The sequence below is a fragment of the Rosa chinensis genome, chromosome 5, assembly GCF_002994745.2.
Source record: "Rosa chinensis cultivar Old Blush chromosome 5, RchiOBHm-V2, whole genome shotgun sequence".
In the NCBI taxonomy this organism is placed as follows: domain Eukaryota; kingdom Viridiplantae; phylum Streptophyta; class Magnoliopsida; order Rosales; family Rosaceae; genus Rosa; species Rosa chinensis.
The window spans coordinates 37,343,233-37,368,207 of NC_037092.1; the positions used below are offsets into that span (position 1 = coordinate 37,343,233).

A 24,975-nucleotide genomic window follows, 5' to 3' on the forward strand; every position below is an offset into this window, starting at 1 on the left:
GAGGGAGAAGCTCCTCAATTTTAGAGAGAGAGGAGCTGTGCGATTTTTGGAGAGAGATGAACTCTGCAATTTCTAGAGAGAGAGAAGCTCTGCAATTTCTAGAGAGAGAGGAGGTATGCTGTGATTATCCCTATGGACCGAGATTGAGCTCTTATTTGTGTTCCTCCTTCATCGCGGTTTGATTCTTTTCTTCATCGATCTCTAATTGTTTGATTTTAGCTCGGTTTAATCTGTTTGATTTGAATTTCTAGGTCTTTTTGTGTACATTGTGTTAGTTTTGAATTGCTGTGTTAATTTCGAACTGATTTGGGTGAATCTGAACTTCGTGTTAAGTTTGAATTGGTTGTGAAGTGTTTTTGTAGTTCTAATTACATTATTAGGGGAGAATAATTTATCTATTGGGGGGCAATAATGTGTCTTACTTGTTATTCAGTCTCTATAATTATTGTTTAGTAATCTTTTCCTTTGTATTCAGAGCAATTTGTTATAGTTTATGAAGTGTTTTGGTAGTTCTGACTACATTATTGGGGGCCAATAATCTGTCTATTAGGGGGCAGTAATGTGTCTTAATTGTTGTGAAGTCTCTATAATAGTTGTTTAGTGATATTTTTCTTTGTGTTCAGAGTAATTTGTTATTGCTTCTGATGTATTTTGGTAGTTCTGAAGTTATTATTGGGGGCCAATAATAGTTCTGTTTTGTAATTTTTTGCAGGAATATGGGTGATCCTTTGGTTGCTAGGTGAATTTATACTGGCAAAGGTTATATGATTCCTCTAAAGCAGTAGTACATGTTTCTGGAAAGGATTGTTAGGTTTTACAGTTTTTATTAGGGGCAGTAATAGGTTTATTGGAGGTCAATAATTGTTTATGTTCAAGCTCATTGTAACATTTTTCTTTTGAGGATGATTGATATTGACGTTTATTTTGATTTCTGTTACTTTTTAAGAAATGGATTAAATTTTGAACATGATTGAGTTTGCAGTGACACCATAAGAGGTTTATTAGGGGTAATAGAGATTTTATTGCCTTCCCCCCCCTAGTAAACCTGATTATTTGGAGACTTTAGTTCACCAAGTATTGATTTTTAATACCTGTACTTTTGCAAACTAATTTAAAACCCAACTAAGTTACTTATGACCATCTTTGTAAAGATAATTTTTTTTGGTGGGGGGGGGGCGGCGGGCAATAAAGTTTTTTATAACCCCCCAATAAACCTATATTTGGGGGACTTGAATCTATATGCAATTTGTTGAAAGGACCTGTAATAATTTGAATGCAACTGAAGTATATCATATCATCCAAATCATGTCATTTCATCGTAATTGGAAAATAAATTGCATACGAGAATGTACAATCCCTACTTTCGGAATCCCTAAGTTAAATTCCTACTTTCAAAATAAAGATCCTACTTTACAGTACATTAGAAGTTAGACATCATGTTCAGGATTTCAGTTTTCACTTTCTCCAAACTCCATCAAGAGTCATGATTCACTCAACTGTGTGCTTCCTCTTCAAAATCATTTAACAGGTTGAATCTTGGTCTTGCCATTCTGCGCACAAATAAAACCAAAATCATCATTGTAGACTTTCAAAATCAAAGTTTCTAACATTACTGACCCCAATAATTTGTCTATTGCCCCCCAATAGACCACCAAGAAAACTCCATTTTCAATCAATAACAAATTAGTGTACTTTAATAAACACAAAGAAACATAAGATTTTTCAAAACCCTAATTTCAATAATTAATGAACCACAGTTAAGACATTATTGGGGGGCAATAATCTGTCTATTAGCCCCCAATAGACCTCCCCAAAAATGACCGGTTTCTATCATTCACAGATTATTATACTCTAATAAACTCAAAACAACATACGACTTTTCAAAGCTCTAATTTCAGTGATTACTTAAACACAGTTAAAAAATTATTGGGGGGCGGCAATAATTTGTCTATTGCCCCCTAATAGACCACAAGAAAACACTCAATTTTCAATCAATAACAGATTAGTGTACTTTAATAAACAGTGCAGTGATTATTGCTCCCCAATAGATATATTATTGGGGGGCAATATTTTTTTTTTTTTTTGGTTTCGACTTCACAACAGGCTTTCAATGAGTCTCCATTTTCACTCAATTAATAGTTTATAATCAAAAAACAACATTCACAACAGTATTTCACACGTATGAGCTAGAGACCATAGATTTCACAGATTTTCACACATGCAAAGTCTATATTTAAATAGAAGATTTATGTAATCGATTTCGCAGAAAACCTGAAAATCTAAAAAACGAATCATAAATTCAATTTTTACCTCTTTCGATGTTTCCAAAGCGGGAGAAAATACAACTGCTGCCGAACCTTGAATCTTAATCGCTGGTGTTCGGTGAGTATCGTGCTCGTTTAACACAGAGAGAGAGAGAGAGAGAGAGAGAGAGAGAGAGAGAGAGAGAGAGAGAGAGAGAGAGAGAGAGAGAGAGAGAGAGAGAGAGAGAGAGAGAGCTGAAAAGGAAGTCGTGGTGTTAGTGGGTTGGGGGGTAGTGGCACAGTTTGTAATTTTTTTGTTTTCAGAGCCTAGAAGCGTCGTTACACTATTAGTTTGGGTAAGTGGGCACAAATATCTCTTGGTGGAGTGTTTGAGTTCCAGTTGGGACTAATTTGGATAAGTGGTCACGAACTCACGACCCCTTTTTATTATAATAAAAATACCGACAACGCTAACAAGTTATTTCTCCATAAAGCTATCGTCATTTTCAAAAAAAAAAACTATTGACATTCTTCAGAAAAGCTACCGCGATCTTTTAAAAACTACTGTAATTAATCTTACAAAAACTTACTGTCCATAACCGAAAAGTTACTACCGGCCACAAACCTAAAAGATACTGCCACAACCCAAAATTCACTGTCCAACTCTGGTCATATCTAGCACTATAAAAGTATGAAAATGATCCTCTCATTATGATCTACATATTTCATCTATTATTCATTCACGCAGAAGGCAAAATCTCTCTCTTCGTTTGTTTTTTTCCTTTTCTCTTTGTGTCCAAGTGTTCTTATGGAGTCAGTTTTCTTCCACAAAGGGCAAAATCGTCAGTAAGGAAATAATTTTAAGATAAAAGTGGCCTTATGTGTACAAAAAAAACTTTGGTGGACTTAAGGCTAATTTAAGTTTCAATATGACACTTGTGTGTAATTTTCTAATAATATATATGGTTGGCTTAAAAAAATCAAGGTCACCAAAAAATATGTACGGATGACATGACCTATAATGTGTTATGATAAGAACAAGGTTTCTCTTGCTAGTCAAAAATACACTTTTTTTTTTATCGGATACTCTATTTTCTCTTAATACTTTGTGGATAAGTAGCACTTTGGGATTTGAATGAGTTTAAACCCTAAAGCAGCTTCTACCGCGCTAGAAAAAAAAAATCCTAACGCCGTACCAGTCGGCTTTTCTGCTTTTCTCCATTACTAGATGGCTTTCATTGAGGATGGTACAACCAATTTTGCTACATCCCTTACTCTTGCCGGAGATGATGTCGTTGACATCTCATATGACCAGCTGGGGAACCAAACGAGGATCCCAGGCCTTCTTGCTGGCTCGTCCACTTAGGATGAGGGCGTTTGGAGGCATGAAACTGTAGCTCCATTTCTGTCGCATTTGGGTGCTAGATGGGAGTTTCAAGGTTCAAGATCGAACTCATAATGGATTTGTGTTCTCTTTTGATCTGCGCAAAGACAGAAACAAAGTGCTCAAAGGGGGTCCTTGGTACTTCAATAAAGCCTCTGTTGTTCTGCAAGCATATGATGGCTTAGCTGTACCTCAGACTGTTCTGATGGAAACCCTCTTTTTTTGGGTGCGCATTAGTAACGTTCTACCCGCCCTAGAGGACAAACGCACGATACTGAACGTTGCCTCTATTGCTGGGACGTATCAAGACATGGATCAAAAGATTTTCAATGTATCTGATAAGATTTGAGTTCATGTAGCTCATGAAATCTCCAAACCTTTCTTCCAAAAAAAAAAAAAAAAAAAAAGGGCTAAATACTACTTAGTACCCTGTGGTTTAGGTTCAAAATTAATTCAGTCCCTGAACTTCTAATTTCATCAAAAACACCCCTGCACTTTCAATTTGGATCTAATATGTCCAATTCGTTAATATTATGTTATGGGTTCAAGTTATAGTTGGATTATTTGTTGAAAAACTATTTATTTTTATTAGTAGGACTCACTCCTAAATTGACTATGCAGACCATCTCGACACCACATCATAAAACATAGGCCATATATGAGCCACATTAACAAGTTAAATGACTCAATTGTTGGAAAATTAATAAATTGGACCTATTAGATCAAAATTAAAAGTGCAGGGGTGTTTTTGATGAAATTAGAAGTTCAGGGATTGAATTGATTTTGGACCTAAACCACAGGGTAGTAATTTGTATTTAGCCCAAAAAAAAAAAAACTTAAAATTGGCTTCTGGGGTTGTGGTGGAGACTTCTTTCTTTTTCAAAAACCTAATTAGAAAATGCAAAAGGTGCAACTTGATCTATCATGAGCAGGGTAACATTCCACATGCCCTATAAGACAAACGCACGATACTGAATATTGCCTCTATTGCTGGGGCGTATCAGGATATGGATAAGAAGCTTTTCAATACATATGGTAAGATTTGAGTTCATGTAGCTCATGAAATCTCCAAACTTTTCTTCCAAAAAAAAAAAAAAAAAACCCTAAAATTGGCTTCTGGGGTTGTGGTAGAGACTTCTTTCTTTTTTGAAAACTTAATTGGAAAATGCAGAAGGTGCAACTTGATCTATCATGAGCAGGGTCTTTGTCAGGCTGTGGAAAAATCACCGCGTCAATGCGCTGAGTCGATATAAGCACAATGCTTGCAGTTGCCTAAGCCTTCCATTGGTTTTATAGAGAACAAGTTTGTTAATGGTGCGTTTAAATTTCAGGGTGTTCAAACACCAATCTTACCTTCGATTGCAAGGAATCTGTTCAACTCCAATAATGGTAATAAGCCGAGGAAGCCAATTGTTATTCGGAATACAAGTGCAGATAGTAGGTCTGCTAGTAGTGACGATACATTAGAATTGGTCCCTATAGATGAGAAGCAAAAGGAATTAAAACGAGACAGACCTATGTCCTTGTACTCCTCCCTAAAGAAGCTAAATTTTATGTTGAATATCACACAAGATGGCATGACTGAAGTTGTGATGCCCAAGAAACTAAGGATGCTTGAATTCCTCACTAGGTTTATAGCTAAGTCTCTAGTCTAATTGAAACTCCAGGAGGTATGCTTGTCCCAAGGGAGGTGATAATGCCAAGATAGATGTCCAAGAAACAGGGTAGACCTTTTGGATAAAAAATAAAAATAAAAATCCCTCCAAATCGAAGAAGGTACCAGCTGAAAAAGTCTTGAATTTGCTCTATTCTAGGAAACCTCCTAGCCCTATTTCTAAGGGCAAAGAGAAAATTTAGTTTTATGTTTGTTTGAACTTTACCTATTACTATGTTACTTCATAGCTAAATAGGCTTATTTTAAATATGTGAGCATGACATGTCAAATGAATTATCTTATCCTATGTATCATCATGGTGTTTTTTCTTCATCATAGCTTATTGTCTATTTTTGAATTGGCCCGAGGGGCAATAATATCATTCATCACAAGCCAGAATAGGCCGTTACATACCCTTCCACTGCCATTTAAGGACATAGGCAGACAAGAAGATAGTGGTAGTACCCACAACGGTACATAGAAATAGACCTACTCATTGTACAATCAAATATGTAGAGATAGCGAGGATCCTCCATTGGTACTATGTTGGAGGCGCTAGAGATTGAGTTTCCTAATACAAGGAAATTATTGAAATTAGATAAAACTAAAACATAGAATTGGGCCAAAGGCAAAGCCTTAGTCCAAATTTGAGGCCCACTAGGTAGCACAAAAGGAGAAAGCCCAAACCCCAAGGCCCAGCAGGATTTGGAGCAAGGCCCAAAGGTCATCATCCTCATGTGGCAGCCCGTACAGCCCCGTGCCTCCACCAGTTCGCCATCACGCCTCACAGACCACGCCCTAACCAGCCTCGTCGGCACGACTTAGCAGACGTCGCACCACCACACTTGGCCCACATCGCCGCGCACCGCTGCAGAGTCGGAAGTCCGCCTGGAACCTCCTGATCTTCATTGCCGCACAGCTCCTCAAAACCACACTGCTGCTCCCATCGGAACCCCGCTGCCACCCAGATCTGTAGAGCACACGCCAAAGCCCGCCATCCTTGCACAACACAAACCGCACCCCGAGATGTCGTTTGGACCTCACCACCACTGCCTGTCCAAATCCTTGAGTTTCAAAACCCCTCCTAAGACCTCCCTGAGCAAATAGCAAGTCACGTTCGGCAGCGGCCCATTAACGGCAAGGCAAACCCTCACTGATCCCTAGTGCCGGCGGACGAGCAAAATTCTCAAAACCTAGGTCTTCTCGGTGCTCCGGGTTTTATGGAGCTCCTTCTCTCAATTCTGATTTTTTTTTCCTTTCCTTCCTCATCTTACAGCTTATTGTCTATTAGATGGTAATGGAAGGATATGTAATGATCATTCTTGCCTTACCTTTATTAATGAAAGTCTTTGTGATGATTATTTCAAAAAAATGTAGTATATTTTTTCTTTTCTTTTTGAGAATTTTGTGAATCATTAGAGCAACTCCAACAGCTTCTCTATAATTTCTATATAATAGGGAAGCAAAAGTCAAAACTTTAGCATATTTTTCTTCTCTAACTCCAACAGATTCTCTATTTTGCAGCAATCTCTAAAATCTCCATATTCTTCCTTAAAATTTTAGAGATTGCTGTAAATATAGGTAATTTGGTAGGGCTGTCAATGGGTCGTGTCGGGTTGGGTTCGTATCGGGTCAAGGTATTTGTCGTGTCGCAATATACAAACCCAAACCCAACCCATTTAATAATCGTGTCAAAAATTTAAACTCAAACCCAACCTATTTATTAAACGGGTTACCCATTTCCAACCCGCTTAACCAATTTAACAAATAGGTCTTGTTTTGTTAGACAAAATTACTCATTTAAGGGTTAACAATGCGACCTATTTAACTACAAAAAGGCATAAAATGATTAAATTCACTAAAAACTCCACAAGACTAAGAATATAAATAATTATATATATATATATTCATAAATAATTAAATCCAATAATTATAAAGCAAAATATTTCAAATTGTCTAATCCTATGATCAAATAATCCTAACGTCCAAAATTTCAAGAATAAGTATAGCATAATCGGGTTATACGGGTTCACTTCGTGTTGGCGGGTTGACCCGTGGCCAACCCATTTATTAAATGGGTCATGGCGGGTTGACCCACGGCTGACCCGCTTTTTAATCGTGCGGGTTCAACCCGCTTTATTTCGTGCGGGTTTCGAGTCGTATTATCGGGTCGTGTCGGAATTGATAGCTCTAGAATTTGATTTTCTCTTTCCTCACTTTTCCTAAAATATAGATAGTTATAGGGAATCTGGTGGAACAAAAGAAACTTATTTTTCCCTAAAGTAGAGAAAAATCAAAATATCGGGAAGCTATTTGAATTGCTCTAGTTAAGTTTGAATTTTAACAAAGGATTAACTAGAGTCTAGAGGCTGCAAAGACATAGATTAAAATAATTTCATATATCACAATGTGATTGTGGAAGTTAAACTAGTCAACGATCGTTCACAATATGTTTTTGCTTTGGCTTTGGGTTGGAACAAACAGAAGCCTCTGCCAGCGAAGCCACCACCGTATCATATCCATATCTTGCCCAACAGAATCAAAGGTGTGACAGCAAATCCACTATGATATCAACAAAGAGTTCTATTGATATTGGTCGGTCACCACCACCCTTTTCATCATTAGCTAGGGTTTGCCTCACGCCAAGAGACGCTTTACAAATTTGTCAAATCCCCCTTGCTTGTTGTGAAGGTCATAATATCCTCTTAGCTAGCCTAGGCTGGGTCATATATTGCTCATTCAACGAGTTACTCTTCATTATTCTCATTCAATTTTCTTTGACTTTACTTAATAAGCTAACTTTTAGTTTAATCAATCATTGTCTTTATTATATTAAACAATAGTAAAGTTGCCAACGAGTTAGCTTAAACATGGACAAGATCTAGCACTCTCTTAATCTCTTAATTCGCTATATGCTTTCAACTTTGATGTTCTAGTTCGGCCGTTCGGGTTATCCAAGAAGCTTCTCTCTATCTAGTTTGTTTGGTTTTTGTTTTCGTATAACAGAGTACGCAAAGGTTTATAAAGTCGGCGTAAGAAAATGTATTGGAATCTAAACATTTTACTTTGATCACTTAGATAAATGGTCTAACATAGATAATATTCATTCTCCCAAACGTAGAAAAGCAGGACCTCAACGTTTGGATGATTCAACCAACCACAAAAATAAGACTCAATAGTGTTCATTTCATTAATAAAAACCATGGGAGCCCTTCTAATGAGGACTATTTGATACTTTTGTGTGAGATCCACTTTTCAATCACATTTCTAAAAATTAACCATTAGATGTTTTGATATTTTTGTAATTTTTCAACTAAATTGAAAATTGTTAAGACATTCATAATCGTGATTTATCAGTTATGAACATGAACGGTTCATGTTTGACATATTTAGTTCATCCATTGCTTTGATCTAGTTCGGTACATTCACGATTAGCAATTTAGAAGAAAATTTTTAGAAGTGATATACTCATGCATACATAAACATCTAATAATTTATTTGAAGTAATGTAATCGAAAAATAGGTCTCCCAAACCATTGATTAGAAAGTCCTCATTTTAGTGGTACTCATTCGAATAGCTCCCTATAAAAACCATATGTACAAAAAAATTATTAACACGATCTCCAATCATTTTCCATTGCTCCAAACGTAATGCATACATCATTAATTCCCTTACTAAAACACGATTATTGTAAAAGTCCAAACTGCTCCCTTCCTCAAACTCGATTGTTGTAACCAATACAAAAGCATCAATAAATCTCACGTCAATACCCTATTCATTAGTCGCCAATTAAACACCACTACTAGAAAAACCCCCTAATGCACATAGATGAGATTCACACAGATATTCACACGGATAAATATCTGTGTGAAAAACACTGCAATACACACATATATTTGTGTGAAAATTATATTCACACAGTATACCGTGTAAAACATATTCTAAAAGTGGGCCCTCAAAAATTCACACGGATTTCCGTATGAAACTCACACAGATTTTCGTATGAAACTCACACAGATTTTCGTATGAATTAAGGTGATACACATGCGTTTGTGTGTAAATTTAATTCCTGTATAGAAAATCCTGTACATATGTGATATTAGAAAATCCTGTACATATGTGATATGTCAGAAATTCACGCAGATGTCTGTGTGAATTTTAGTTTAAAATAAAGAAAAATATATTAACTACATTAAATTTAATAATTGTATTTATATTCTATTTGGTTTCACACAGATAAGTGTGTGAATTTTTTCAATAACTTGCTACAAATTCCAATATTCTCTTCATTATTAGAACTCTCTCTCACACATCCACAAATCAAACCCATTGACTTTTTTGTTCCTTCTTCTTCCGCCTGCAAGCCTTCTTACCTCCATTCATTGAAACCTATTTAATCAAAATTGCAGCAACATTCACAATCCTCACGAACACATCAAAATCAGAACTCTAAGCCCCCTTTTGCTTTGCTTCTCTGATTCGTTCTGATTTCCCTCTTTCTCACAACCTCATATATGAAATTCAAGATGCCAAATTCCCAGGTAAGGCATGGGTTTCAGTTTTCCCTCTTTACTATTTCTTGTAGATCTGCCTAATCATGCTGATTCTAATAAGATCTCTCATCATCATGGAAGGCTCATATAAACCCAACTAGAAATTGAGCCAAAAATTTTCGATCTTTGTCAGCAACTCAAAACGATTCAAACTCACTGTAAGCCTCTCTTAAAGCAAATGAAACTCACTGAAGGGTTCCTTTTCTTAGATCCCAAATGATGAAAAAATAAAAACTTACCATTCATTTTTCACATTTGCAGACAAAATTCGGCTTTTTTGTCAGATTTCTTTATAGTTAGATTATTGTAAACGTACTGTGATTGATTTCTATGAATGGTTTGTCATAATAGGTGTTCTCCATAGAAGAACGATGTGACCGATGTGAAAAATCAATAACTTGAGGAAGTAGCGAGGGAGAACAGTCAATTGAAGAACTAAAAAATAAATATGTGAAAATCTAAATAATTTAATAAAATTCAATAAAAAAACTTTGGCTGGAGTTGTGATTTATGTGGGACCCAGTAAAAGCACGTACAATTTGGATATATTAGCTTAGGCGATTTTGGTATTCTGGTACTGTTATTCTTTTTCTGGAAAGCATGTACAATTTGGATATATTAGTTTTGTTTTGGTTTGGTAGAGTACTAACTACGAAGTGTGTTGTTTGTTTCTAGTGGATATCCGTAGAGTAGTACTGGGAGGCATAATGGACAGATTGGTGTGGCTAGAATGCTTTGTAAATCTCGAAGATAAAATCATGGCGGTGTTCTTCAGATTTGCCGATGCCTGGAGCAGCAAAGAGCCACAAAAACTTGAACAGACAGTCTGGGCTTCAAATTGAAGAAACCTCCCCCACGAGATGAATTAATGTTTGCCAAAAAAAAAAAGGAAAAAGAAAAAAGAAAGAAGAAAAGAGGACAGTCAATTGAAGAACTAAAAAATAAATATGTGAAAATCTAAATAATTTAATAAAATTCAATAAAAAAACTTTGGCTGGAGTTGTGATTTATGTGGGACCTAGTAAAAGCATTCACACGGATTAGATAAATCTGTGTGAAAGTGGTATTAGCAACGCCAGTAATACGTACGGATTATTAATCCGTAGTTGTACCGTGTGTATTGGCGTTTTCACACGGATTTCCGTATGTAATACTATGATTTCACACGGATTCTCATCCGTGTGTGCACATCAAACAATATTTGTTATTCAGCTTTAGTCATCGTCGTCGTCATCAACCTCATCAAAGAACGGATCCTTGAGGAGTTTGGTTGCAGAGGGTCTCGCCCTAGGTTGTGCAAGGCACCTCTCGACAAATGCCCTCACCTCCGGGTCCTTGATCTTGTTCAAGGCCTGAGGTCTGACCCCGGAGGTTACCTTCTTGTATATTTTGGCAATATTGTCGCATTCGCCGTAGGGCATTTCCAAGGTCACCATCTCTAGTACACACATTCCAAATGAGTATATGTCCACCATTTCAGTGTAATGCTCTTCATAAAGCTCCGGTGCCATAAATTCTGGTGTGCCTAGCACTGAATGAGCTGAGTGAGTCTTCCCTACTATAGCAGCCAGTCCCAAGTCACCAATCTTCACCTAGTTTAACCAATTAACCGCAAAACTTTAGAAAATATATACAAGAAAAATGGTCACACTGGTCAAACGCTAAAACAATACCATTCCAACAGTGGCTGCATTAATTTCGTGTTTGATATTGAATTATTGAAAGCAATTAATATCGCTTCTTCAATTCTCTTAATCCCTTAAATCTACTTAAATAGTAAACCCTAGCTAAACACATGCAAAACAGTGGAAACTTTAAATGAAATGGATAATACTTAAAATGGTACCTGATGATATCAGGAAATGGCACTTAAAAAAAATTTTCACCAAAACTTGAAGAATTTTCGTATGTTGGCAACTAAATTAATTAATTGGTACCTGTGTTCATATATATTTTTCTCAAAATTGAACATTTGATGTATCAAGGCATGTTCATTTGGTTATTACGTACATGTTAAACTTCAACGAAATATAGACGTAAATACTATTTTACTGACTGACTAAAGGTACCAATTTCAGGTACCATTTTTCTGATACCAGATAGTACACCATTTAAGGAATATACCCGTAAACCAAAAAAACACGCTTCCTATTTACTCTTTCCAATAACATGACTAGATGAGTACCTGGCCAAGATTCCCGTTGACAAACACATTGCTGCAATTGAGATCTCTATGAATCACACAGGGCTCATGCGTATGCAAATACTCCAACCCTTTCAAGATCTGAAACGACCACTTCTTCAAGGCCTTCATCGAAACGTTCTTGTGCTTCTTCCTGTACTCCCTCAGATTCCCACTGGTACAAACCTCAGTCATGAAATTCAGAATGTTTTTCTCCTCGTCTCTCCACACGTTATGCAAAGCAATGATGTTTTTGTTCTTCAGGGACTTCAGCAACCGAACCTCAGAGTAAAGCCTTTCGGTCATGGCGGAATCGTTGATGAAGTTACTCAGTTTGACCTGGTTCCATGCCACCTCTATGCCCTCTTCTTGATCAAAAGCTCGGTACACCTTTTTGACTGCGCCGGAACCCAGTAGCTCGTCGTAACGGCCGTACCGCTGGGTTGGGTCTATTTCGACGAAGGGTTCGCTGTCTCCCTCCGACTGGTCTGCACCTTCACTCGGCATCTGCAAAGAAATGAATCATGCTTATTTGGTTACAAAGAAGGATAAACGAGATAGATCAACATTTCAACTTTGAAAAGAAAACAAATGAAAGCAGGTCATTTAAACATGAGGAACGAAGTTAGAGGAAGAGAAAGATAGATATACCGTGGAGCTATCAGAAGCAGAGCTATCTTTTCAGCTAGCTAGCAAAACAAGATGATGACGAAAGTAGAAGGTTCAGCAGTTGCGTGGGTATATAGTAGGGGACCTTTTTTTATTTTTATTTATTTATTTATTAAATTTTTTTTTAAAGGGAGGTAATTAGGTAAATATGGGAAATTTTTTTTTTTGAAAAGGGTAAATATGGGAATGTTAGTGAAGGAGAGTAGCTGTGGTTGACCTGACTAGCTCACAGGTCAATATGGGAACATTACATTGTGCATGTAGCGTAGGTATATTAGGACTTTTTTTTGAAGGGAGGTTTATTTGGTAAATATGGGAATGTTAGAGAAGGAGATTGAATAGGTATGGTTGACCTGACTAATTCACAGGTGAATGGCATGCACTTACTTGTCAGATTGAACTGTTTAAGGTTAATTATGGATAATTGTCATCGAATTTTTGAGAGCAGATCCTCTCCTAAGCTCTCTTTTTGCTTGAGCTTCTTAAGCTTTGAAGCAGATGAAGACAAATGGCTAAAATGTGACATCCAATGGTCTACATCACTTTTGAGTAACCGATATTCCCTATTCCATCTTATCGTTAGTATCTTAACGCTCTTTCTTGGGGCACTATTAGAAATCCGTAGAGGAGGAAGAGAAGAAGAACTAGCAGATCGCAGATTGGGAAAGAGATTTGATGCATTGGTAGCATCAAACAACGAGAGGGGCTTGGAAAAGAAGAGGATTAGGGATTGGCTTGGTAGGAAGGAATCGGGCTTGGGAAGGGAGAAGATAATGGACTCGGATTTAGAGAAGATTGGGTGTAATTTTGGTTGAAGTACTGCCTGGGTGGCTTAAGTCCCTGTACATCAGAGAGCCACATTGCATTATTTGATTCAGGATCATCGTATGAACATCTCCACAATTCAACCAGAATGCTAAAACCAACCTATTTCTAGCAGTAGATATCTATTTCATATCAAATCCTCACCACCAGATTTACATATCCATGCCAGACTCGTCATCTTCATCACAAATTCACAATCCCAAATCCAGTCAACCTATACGAAATCTAGCCATCTCTGACGAAACCCATGAGACCTCCACCAAACCTCACCAATGTTACCTGAAACGCAAAACGTTGCGGTACGGGTAAGTGGTACGTCAGTCTTTATGGTACGCGGTACGCTAGGATATATATCTTAATCTTAATAGCAAATTGTTTTTACGTAACTATCCCTTATACGAATACTATGAAAACCTCATTAATTAGAATGAGTAAAGAGGTAAAATTATAAATAACAGAAAATATTCATTATCTCTTTCTTGTTTGGTAAAAGGATTGTTATTATCTTTTTATTTTAGAAGTAATAAGAACAAAAATCTCTTCCGGAAAAGGGAGAGGATAAATCATTCTCTATTAAAAAAAGAAAAGAAAAAAAAAGATAAACCTAACAAAAGAATAAGAGGACAATCAAGCTGGACTTTGCCCTACATTACTTTTTCCTTCCTAGCCGCCCCATTTCAATCGTGCATTTTAGAGTTATGATATCAGGTCCGTCGTAGGAATATAGAGGCTTGTCTACTGTAGTGATCGATTTATTTCAAAGGGAGGGCTCCACAGAGCCATTGAGTCACAAAAGATGGAGGAAACATCATATTCAAGAACACCAGATGGGTAAACATCAAGTTAGATGGAGGACCGATAAGGGATCGCTCAACCTAGCGATTTGGGTCGCGGATGCACCGCGATTTGGTAAGTCGTTTCCGAAATGTGGTTCGCCGGGGATATCAGCGTTTCCGGTAACTCTGAACCTCACTACGTCACCTTCATCGTCAAATTATATAATTAATTATTGCCATCACCAGTGGTTATAATTTAATATGGGTGCTCTTGATTTTCTAAAATTGGAATGGACTTGGTGCCGTCAGATCTGAGAATAGTGGGTTAATTTAGAAGGCCGACGGTTGGGTTTCGGAGGAATGGAGGATGAAGATGACTTTGTTTAGACTTTAGAAGAATGCCAGCAAAGATAAAAAAAACCATGCTTTCTGAAAAAAGGAAAAGGAAAAATCAAATTTATTGTATACCATTAGATCTAACAATAGACACATCTCTTCATCTGCTTGAAATCTTAGGAAGCTTAGGTGAAAAACTAGCTCAAAGAGGATCATCTCCCTATTATTTATATTAAAATGATCTATATTATTATCTTCACAATACAAAGACAGCAATCAAGGCAGCATATGATGTTCTAACTAGTTTGATTAGTGTGTGTGTGGTGTGTGTGTATATTTTAAAATACTATTCTGAAAAAATGAACCAAATATTTACATAAAGAGAGAGAAGAAAAACACAGACAATCTATAATGCCCAAAGCCTCAAAAGAGGGACGTAATGCTTGAACCCTGGCCATGCCTATTGGCATTACATAAGTCCTCATAGAGGACATTCTGTGAAAATCCACGAAGCCTCCTAATATAATCAACAGTATTCCTTTGCAAAGGTGAAAGATTATGTGCAATTTCTCTTGCTCCATGTGCAACAAGGAAAATTTTGCCGTAATAATTAGCTACAACCACACTTAGCTCCACTGCACATCTAACTTCAACTCCAAAGTTTTCTTTGAGTTTAATGAGATCCTCTTTGATATGAACCCCAACAAACATGATATCCTTCGTAAGCAGAAAAGTCCTGAGGGATGGAGAAACCGAAGCCGAGTTAGGCTCTAATCTAATGAGAATGCAGCCAATACACGAATAGAGTTTGAATAGTACCACTCGAGCGCCAACTATGCCAGTAGGACTAGAATCAGTGCCCATGTCCACCAAAGACCATTCTGTGTCAAACCTGACACATGTCTTTCTTGTCACGAATTTTCTTGGTTATGAGGTGGAGGCAACGGTTGATTGTGTGGTGATCCGATACAACCTCGGCCACCACCTGAGTACCATCCTTCATCACATATTTGAATCCTTCCAATGCTTCTTCGCTTTCAGAACTGGGTGGCTCCATTGTTGTATGAATGAGTGTACAAGAGTGTTTTCAAAAGTGCATAGGATGGAGCCTGAATGACTTTGTAAGTTCCATAACCAAAGCCTACACTATTTATAAAAGAGAGAATTTTAAGAACAGTACATGAACTTAAGGCCACTCTGAATTAAGGTGGCCAACGTTTATATAACCCAAAATAAGTACATGAACTTTTAATCCCGACCCAGTTTTCATACATGCCGTCACTAACACCGTTAACATCTATGCCACGTGGCATATTAATAAGGCCTAGGTGTTAACGGTGTTAGTGACGGCATGTATGAAAACTGGGTCGGGATTAAAAGTTCATGTACTTATTTTGGGTTATATAAACGTTGGCCACCAAAATTCAGAGTGGCCTTAAGTTCATGTACTGTTCTTAAAAATTTCCCTTTATAAAATCTGGGTAATGCTGTATATTGATGACTACTGTGATGACCTTTTATCAGTCCTTTTGGCTATGCTTTCCTTTGACTTCTGCCTCTTCATTTACTCTTTATTCCACTTGAATTTAATCTGAATAGGGGGTATAAATCTATCTATTAATATAGCTTATTGAGTTAATCCCTCTGACTGACTCGAATTACAGGACACAGTAATCAAATTGTTTGATATTTTGCACAAGCAATTACAACAACTCAAACTACAAAATTATGAAAAACATACAATGGATTATGGAACAGTGTGTTGATTTCTTCAGGTTTTATCATGAGTCTTTCTAAATGTACAGATATACCCAGTATACATCTAAGTACACCCAGTAAATTTTTTACACCCAGCAAATCTTTTATCCCCAGTAAATTTATATAATCTCAAACTACACCTAGTAAGTTTTCCTATAATATCCTTTTCTTTAATTAAATCCAACAAAATTCATACACCTGATGTAGGATACTAAACACCGAATAGACTTTTGTTCTTTTGGGATGAAGAATACCAAACTTTGTCAATATCCACCTTCTTAACCCTGATGTAGGATGAGAATGAGTCTGGTTTAGCCAGAAAAATAGAAAATTAAAGAAGTGGCATAGAATCAAGAAGAGTGCGTGATTCGAAAATAGGTAACTCATACATAATGAAGTTATTAGCCGCTGCAATATTCAAGAAGATTTGGTTTTGGATTTTTCGGGTTTCTCGTGCGAAAAGTCAGGTTTTGATTGTGAATCAGATTGGATCAACTTCTGGCCAAAATGTCATTTTGAAATGCATAATACATTTCCGGAATGGGAACGACGAGATCTTTAAGACTCACTTTAGTGAGACCTAATAGATGACAAATGTAGGACGAGAATGAGCCTAGTTTAGCCAGAAAAATAGAAAATTAAATCTTCTTGAATATTGCAGCGGCTAATAACCTCATTATGCGTGAGTTACCTATTTTCCAATCACTCTTCTTGATTCTACACCACTTCTTTAATTTTCTATTTTTCTAGCTAAACCGGGCTCATTCTCGTCCTACATCAAATCCGGTAAGACTGATGAATACCCAGTCCCAACTCAAGAATTTCTCCATCTTACTCTTCATCGTCCTCCTTCGCTCTGTCGCACTTGCGGACTTTGAAGTTACCTCCCTTATTAGTTTAAATTTCCTCCAAGAAACACGAAATATCACATAGCTAGATCTTTGTGGTAATAACATAAATGTATGTAGTGATCAAATTACCATGACAAGAATGTGAAACTAACATTCGTCTCCTGAACGAACAGCATCATGCAAAGCATAAGAGAACACTAAGAGCAACTCTAACAGCTTTCCTATATTTTGATTTTTCTCTATTGTAGGAAAAAATGAGCCTCTTTTGCTCCAACAGATTCCCTATAACTATTCCTATTTTACGGATAGTGAGGAAAGAGAAAACGAAATCCCCTAAATTTATAGCAATCTCTAAAATTTTAAGAAAGAATTATGGAGATTTTAGAGTTTGCTATAAAATAGGGAATCTCTTGAAGTTAGAATAGAAAAATTGATTAAAAATTTGACTTTTGCTTCCCTATAAGACAAAAATTATAGATAAGTTGTTGGAGTTGCTCTAAGAGTTTCCAACTTTACATGACTACATCTCTATCCCAAGAACAAAATGCCTTCTGATCAAAGACTAATTGATATATGATGGGTCAATGTTATTGACATAATCATGGGGAAGCCGCAATTCTTTAATTCTCTAACAACATCTTCTTTGCAACTTTCCTCCCAATCTAAGATTAAAACACCGGAGCAAATACCAAGCAACTCAAGATGTGGACAACCATTAAGAATGGTGCACAAAACTTTATTAGTTAGTGTATTCCTAAAAAGCATGAGGTGGTGTAAACCACGCATCATCCCTGCTATAGCAAGTGCACATTCATTTTGCTCATGCTTGAATGCTATTCAGGCATTAAAATTAAGTTATTTTTTGTTGAATGATAAACCAAAATGAACATAACTTATTAGAAGCCTCCGAAGTCATGATTGCACTGACAACTTTGTCATTTGTCAATATCATGTGTATTAAACCTAAGAGACGAAGCAACTATAATAAAAAAAAAATTGGATTTAAGATTCTTCGAGAAGAAACTACGTTACAACGCATGAACACAGTGAATTTGCTAGGTACAAATAGAAAAAAACAGTTTCAAATTTTATGGTTTCTTTTGTCATTATCTTAATTTACCATGACTTTTAATGTCATTTCTGATGAGGATACAATTGTCTTTTCATGCAAAATTGATTTGTTAGGTGTACCTAGATATTTACTTGGTACATTTAGAAAAACTTTTTATCGTTTAGGGAGACTCTGTGTGTGTGTGTGAGTGTGAGATCCCTTTTTTTGATCATTTGAAGAGATCGCTTACTAAACCAACTTTTTTATTGCATATCGACATCTTAACCATTCAATTTTAGTTCTATATGAGTAGGTTACTTCTGCAAATTTTCAACTAAATTGATAATCGCTATGACATCCATAAGAGTGATTTACAATTATAAACATGAACAGTTCAGGTTGGACAAATTTGGTTCGTCCATTGATTTAATCTAATTCAATACCTTAACAGTCATCAATCTGGCTGAAAATTTGTAGAAGTGATTTATTAATGAAGTTCTAAGAATTGAACGGTCAAGATATCGATATGTGATCGAAAAATGGGTCTCACAAAGGATGTGTTAAAATGGTAAAAAAAGGGATTCCTTAGTGAAAGAGCCCTATTGTGTGCGTGTGTGTCTATAATACACACACACACACACACAGTCCTTCTATGCTAAGGAGGTCCTTACCTTAGCTTATGGTACAGATTTCTATATTTTGACCACTTTTCGATCACATATTCACATCTTAACCGTTCAGTTTTTAGGTCCTAATGTATAGATCATCTCTGCAAATTTTCAGCCAAATTGATTATCGTTAAGGTATTCAAAACTGCAATTTACACAAGCAAACCTAATCTGTCTAACCTGAAATTGTACATGTAAATTACAGTTTTGGATGCCTTAACGATCATCAATTTTGCTGAAAATTTGCAAAAGTGATCTACTCATATATACCTAAAAACTAAATTGTTAAGACGTGAATATGTGATCGAAAAGTGGTCAAAATATGGAAATCCGTACCATAAGTTAAGTTAAGGATATCCTTAGCAGAGCAAGATTATATATATATATATATATATATATATATATTACCAGAATCTTATTCTGTGCAACAATGTGCCTAATTCAGTACAACAGGCGTCTATATAGGAGCATAGCTAAGTGAATGTAATAGGAGCTAAATGTCCATTGAGGAGCTAAATGAAAGTAATAGGAGCATAGCTAAGTGAATGTAACTAATGTTTTATTAAAACTCAGTACAACAGGCGTCTATATATAGCAAAAATCGATATAAAATCTCATAGAAAATGATATAAGATAAAAGAGATTATAATAGCTGAAGGATGATATACCAAAATGCCTCTCAATCTTAGCAGCATGCGAAGTTGTTTGGTCATCTGACCCACCATGAGCTGATGATATATGGAGTTGTCCTTGTAATTTGATTCACAATATCTAACGTTCCCTCTCTTACAGCCAGGTACAATGGAGACTGACCCTCATCATTTTAAATAGAAGCCAATTAGGTAAGAGACCACATGTAATGAGCAAAAATTCAACCAAACTTCCCATTCAATTCCCTTCCATCAACGACTTCGTCACCGTCCTCTCCTCCATCGTCGTTTTCCAGAACCTCCGCGACTCCTGCCTCTCCCACCTCCACGACCTCGTTTGGGACGTCATTCCCTCCCCCAATTCCCTCCATTACCACAAGTCCTGGGCTTGGGATGCTTCTTCCTCCTCTGTCTTCCCCGCGCCTTCTAGAAGCTCGGCCGATTCGATGCCACCATTTGCTCAACGGATCTTGGGTCATCATTGTCGGCGACTCTCAAGCCAAGCTGGTGGCAGTCTCGCTTCGCAATCTGGTTCTGGATTCAAAGCAGATGGACAAGGTTCTGAGTGACCTATTCAAAAGGCACAATGATTACCAGATTGTAGTTGATGAGATTAGGATGAGGTTAGACTTCTTCTAGATGCCTTATGCTCTCAATTTGACCACTCTGGTTGTGAGTTTCAACCGAAATCAAAATTACCCAGATTTCTTGGTTATAGGTTCTGGTCTGCAGCACATGCTTCATTTAACTAATGCATCCGATTATGGTGCTTCATTGCAATTCACTAAGGATGATGCTGGTTCTTTGGTCTCATTTGAGCAGCATGAAGAAGCAGTAATTACAGGGTCCGTGCTAGTCAGACCTTCGTCGCATCTCTTCTGGATTGGGATACCCACTTTGATCAACTCGATGCTGAATACGGATGAGAAGAGGGATAAGATAACTGATGTCTTGAGGGTTGGCTATGATGAGTAGCTTTGAAACAGTGATCTCGTGCGCAAGTCCAATGGTCCCGTTTTGCAATATTCTTAGATTTTTGAATCTTTTGAAGATAAAAGGTGAAATTTTTTTAGGGATAAAAGTTTGGATCTGACCTTGACAAGCCTTTTCGAAGAGCACTATTAGAGAATGGAGGGAAACTCCAGCTTTTGATCGATTAGGGTTGTAATTTGGGTAAAAAGATGTGTATACCCTTTTTTTTTTGGCCCATGTGCTTGCCACGTTAAACATTTGATAGAGCCGTCAGCGAAATTTGATGGAAGTATCTCGTCGATAGCAAAATATGAATTCAGGTATCACATTGATACCATTGAGAGTATGGATATCAAACTGGTTAGTGCACAAGAGTTAAGGCATTGTTAGTGCATTTTTCTCTTTCTAATTCTCAGAGTCTCAAGCCCCAGGTGTACCACTATCACCGATGAAATTATATCTCTAACCAGATAGTTGACAATAGAGAAGTGACCAAACCTTGCAGCCACATGTAAAGGTGTATCTCCATCTAAGTTTTGCTATTTGAGAACTGATCCGGATCTGCAATAAATCATAGCCACGACATTTTTGTGTCCGAATTGCACAGCTATATGGAGGGGTGTGTTTTCTCAAGGTGTAAGTTTATATAGAAGGCTAGAATTATCACCAAGAAGTTTTCTGAGGAATCAAACATCCCCTGATTTTGCACATTTGTAGAGCCCTAGATCCATGGTGTTTTTGTTCTAGGCATCTCCAGTAGTACATAAATAATGTCGGTGTTCTACATAATTGTGGGAAGAAGACTTGAAAGACTTGTCAAGCATTTGAAGTCTTGTTGTTGACAATTCAATATTATGATAAATCGCCATCAAATACCCGTTCATTCGAATTGGCATTGCATCATTCAAACCATGAATTAAAATGGAAAGCTAAAGAAGCATTGCCATGGTATGAATTGTTGTAAATATGCAAAAGAAGAAGGTATGTGAACTTACACCATAGAAGGAGATAGCTTCCTCATTGAGTACATTATAACCAAACTTCTTAGCCAAGTCACCGATGCATCTCTGAGTATCTTCCATATAGGGACAAAGTGTAACATGTTATGTTTTCGGTCTACAACTACTGAATCCTTAGATATGCTTTTGATATGAAAGATCAACAAAATAATGAAACTTGAATCAGAGTGTGAAGTCTCAAGGACAATTAACTTTGGGAACTCAAACTTTCTCCAACTAACTTCTAAACTTTTGCAGCACAAACCAACCAAAAATGAGCCTCGGATTAAAGAACAATTTAATTAGCAACTAACCATCAACCACATAAGAATATCACAAAAGGGTGGAAATGAACTGCTAAAAACATAGTCATCATACGAAAAGGAAGATATTACAAAATATCAATCATTCTCTGTTTTCTTCTTCTGTATATTTTGGTAAGATAAATTGAAATCCAAGCACAGAAAAGACAGGAACTGTCCCACACAAGACTAAGAACCTCAAAAAAGTGGAACGTCTAATGATCACCATCCACCTACACAGAGTTCAATAAATAAACACACATCTTTGGTAAAAGTTCACCTTCCAAATTTACAATCAATCACAGCAAACCAATTAGTCGCAGTTTACTAAAAACGGTTGGTGTTTAACAGTTTAACATGTGAAAACAATTCCGGTGACCCAAAATGAATTGAAAAGCCAGCACAGCATAATAAAGAGAACAATATTGATTGATCCAGCAATAGCATACATATGGGGTGTCCATAGCAATAACATACAAGTTTTTTTTTTTTTTCATCAATCCTTGATAGATGAGTTTGCCTTTGTAAAATTGACAGAAACTAAAAACTAACGGAGCATGTATCTTCTCAAAAAAAAAAAAAAACATGTACCATTTTAATACGTTGAAAAGTAAACTAACCTAAATTTAGAGTGACCCATACGTCATGCATTGTTTTTAAATTTTTTTCCTTTCAATTTTTGAGAGACAAATCATTTTTTTCGACAGTCGAGATCGAAAAAATCATTTTGTTGAAAAACAAGTTAGTTTTTTATTTATTTATTTGAGATGAGATAAAAACAAGTTTGACCTACAAAAAACAAAAAAATTTGGTTTTCTCTCTGGTCGGGAATTTAGAATTTAAGTTTATCAAGTCGGGAATGACGAATGCCTAGCAAGGTGAACGGTGAAGGATGCCGCTATTGCTCATCAAATAATGCGGATGGTATGGGTAAATTGCGCCATCGGCAAATCAAGATTCACCATGGTCACAGGCTTCTTAGCCCAGCTAGAGCCCCGCCGGTGAGAGTGTTTTCAGATAACTCAAGCTTGCAAACTTGCAACCCTCTCAGAGCCTGAATAGCCCGATCATGTTCCGACAATGGAAGACTGGAGAACGATTACCAGCGCGAAAAATCAAGCGAAACAACCAAGATCATTGAGCAAGAACTCAATGACGAATGATTGGAGAGCGATCCCCACCCAAAAAAAGTAAGCAAAACAACTAAGATCATCGATCAAGACTCTAAGCTCAATGCGGCGGATGAAGTGTTTGCATTTCCCCTAGTAACAGAAGAAGAGAGGGTGCCACCTTATATTGCAATCAATACAAACGAGTCTCTACACAGAGCGCCGGTGACGATGCTTGTGCCTAAAAGCTAGCTGCATTATGTTTTCAATAAATTCCTACGCCCAGACATGATCACCATGAACTTCACTGAAGCCTTATTGCTCCATCTAGAGCTTACTTGGAATAAAGAGCTTCTTTCATTATCCCTCATTGGTTTGGTTGTTTTTGCCGTTTCTTACGCAGGTGGTTTTGCCACCGAGTACCTCCGTTCTGGCCACCACAGCATCACCATGAATGGATGGGTTGAAATCGGAGCCGTAGCGCTTAATGTGTTGTGGGGCCATTTGGTAGTGGCATTCCTATACTGGCAAGCTCTAAGTTATTGTTGAAGATTCTAGGTTTTGGGTTACCATGTTACCAAGAAACAAATATTCAAATTTTGATTTTGGTTTTGATTTCGGTCCTTCAAATTTAAGGAAATTTCAGAGAAAGTTTTGATTTCGGTGGAAATTTCGGTTAAAAATAAAGAAATTACATTAATTGCATTTATAAAATGATATTCTTGAATGAAACTTTTACATAGATTAAATTAACCTATAATAAACCTATTTACAATGTAACATCTCTAAAATTGTACATTCATAATAGAATTGTGATGTATTGAGCCAAGACTTGAAGAACAAAAGAACAAATTCGAAGAGCAGAGAACATTTAAAACGAACATTTTGTTAATGTAACCTATAATAAACCTATTTACAATGTAACCTATGATAAACCTATTAGAGATTACACTAATATATAACAAAGATCATATCGCAAAGAACAAAGATTAACTTTATTATAGGAACTTAATGTAAGCTCATCTTTTTGTCTATTAACAAAGAACGGATTTAGGCAATTAACAAAAGTTTAAAAAAAAAAAAAAAACGTCCATTCTGTACAATGTAACCTGACAAGTCACTATATAGAGTCCTATGTCTATTGAGCCAAGATTCGAATAAAGTGATTCAAACTCATTTAGAGACAAATGCTTATCGTGTCTTCCTTGTGTATCCCCATACTTGATTGCAATTAAAATCAAATTTTCATATTCTCTGTGAAAGTATGAATGAAAAACTCATTGTCGGTGACATACAAAATTTGGTATGAATTTTTTGTGTGTAGATATTTTTGAAATTAAGAATTTTGTGGATATGAATGGAAAATTTTGTAAAACTCCTGACAGAAATGATATAGCATATGAATTTCGTTTCAATACTTCAAAATTATGAAAATTTCGGCAATTTAGGAGAAATTTCAATCCTTGCCAAGAAATGGGTGCTGCATGTATGGGAGCAGAAAATAATAAAGCCCCTGAATTAAAACTACTGATCATTTTTGTTGGTTGACTTTTCTGATTTTCCTTTTCAGAAAGTTTTGTCTCTAATGTAAGTCAAAAGCTAAAAGAGATTGATTGCATTTTCTTTTTTACAAACAGTTTGTAATATCGCAGTGAAAAGTTGAATAAGAGTCTTAATTTTTAGTTTTGCAACATTCAGCTTTCTTGCATTTTATACTCCTAATATGTTACCCCGTGCTATCATATCATAGCTCAATCCTTACAGTTCAATTCGCCATCCTTTTTTTTTTTTTTGCTTTGCCATAGGTATATTGGCTACTGGAGCAAGGATTGGAGTAGAAGCTAAATGCTTGACCTCTTTATGATATACTTACAGTAGTCTTTAGAATCAAAATTTCAGCAAGAGAAATTACATGCATTTCCCAAAAGTCTAATAATACTAAAGTAAACAGTATAGTTACACATTTTTACGTTCATGAAAATCAGTACTTTCA

General features: G+C 36.5%; 2 protein-coding genes across 2 annotated transcripts; one reads left to right on the forward strand and one right to left on the reverse strand.

Annotated features, from left to right (window-relative positions):
• Positions 1-10,835: 10,835 nt before the first annotated feature.
• LOC112167484 (probable serine/threonine-protein kinase WNK11) lies at positions 10,836-12,767 on the reverse strand. Its single transcript, XM_024304509.2, has 3 exons — positions 12,669-12,767; positions 12,021-12,524; positions 10,836-11,427 (listed from the first exon to the last, which is right to left on the reverse strand). The coding sequence occupies exons 2-3, from the start codon at positions 12,522-12,524 to the stop codon at positions 11,050-11,052; spliced, it is 882 nt and encodes a 293-aa protein (XP_024160277.1). The 5' UTR covers positions 12,669-12,767; the 3' UTR covers positions 10,836-11,049.
• Positions 12,768-19,810: 7,043 nt separating this feature from the next.
• On the forward strand, positions 19,811-20,576 carry LOC112203759. The gene is made up of 2 exons (XM_024344680.1): positions 19,811-20,159; positions 20,305-20,576. Exons 1-2 carry the CDS (start codon positions 19,811-19,813, stop codon positions 20,574-20,576), a joined length of 621 nt encoding a protein of 206 aa, XP_024200448.1.
• Positions 20,577-24,975: the final 4,399 nt, after the last annotated feature.

What these genes read in the sequence shown, in the direction of transcription:
- LOC112167484 (XM_024304509.2), bottom strand. Translation starts at nt 12,524, where the DNA reads ATGCCGAGTGAAGGTGCAGACCAGTCGGAGGGAGACAGCGAACCCTTC. An exon ending in TCAACGGGAATCTTGGCCAG is followed by an intron (nt 11,428 to 12,020) that starts GTACTCATCTAG and finishes TGGTTAAACTAG; the next exon opens with GTGAAGATTGGTGACTTGGG.
- LOC112203759 (XM_024344680.1), top strand. Translation starts at nt 19,811, where the DNA reads ATGAGCAAAAATTCAACCAAACTTCCCATTCAATTCCCTTCCATCAAC. An exon ending in ATTCAAAGCAGATGGACAAG is followed by an intron (nt 20,160 to 20,304) that starts GTTCTGAGTGAC and finishes AAAATTACCCAG; the next exon opens with ATTTCTTGGTTATAGGTTCT.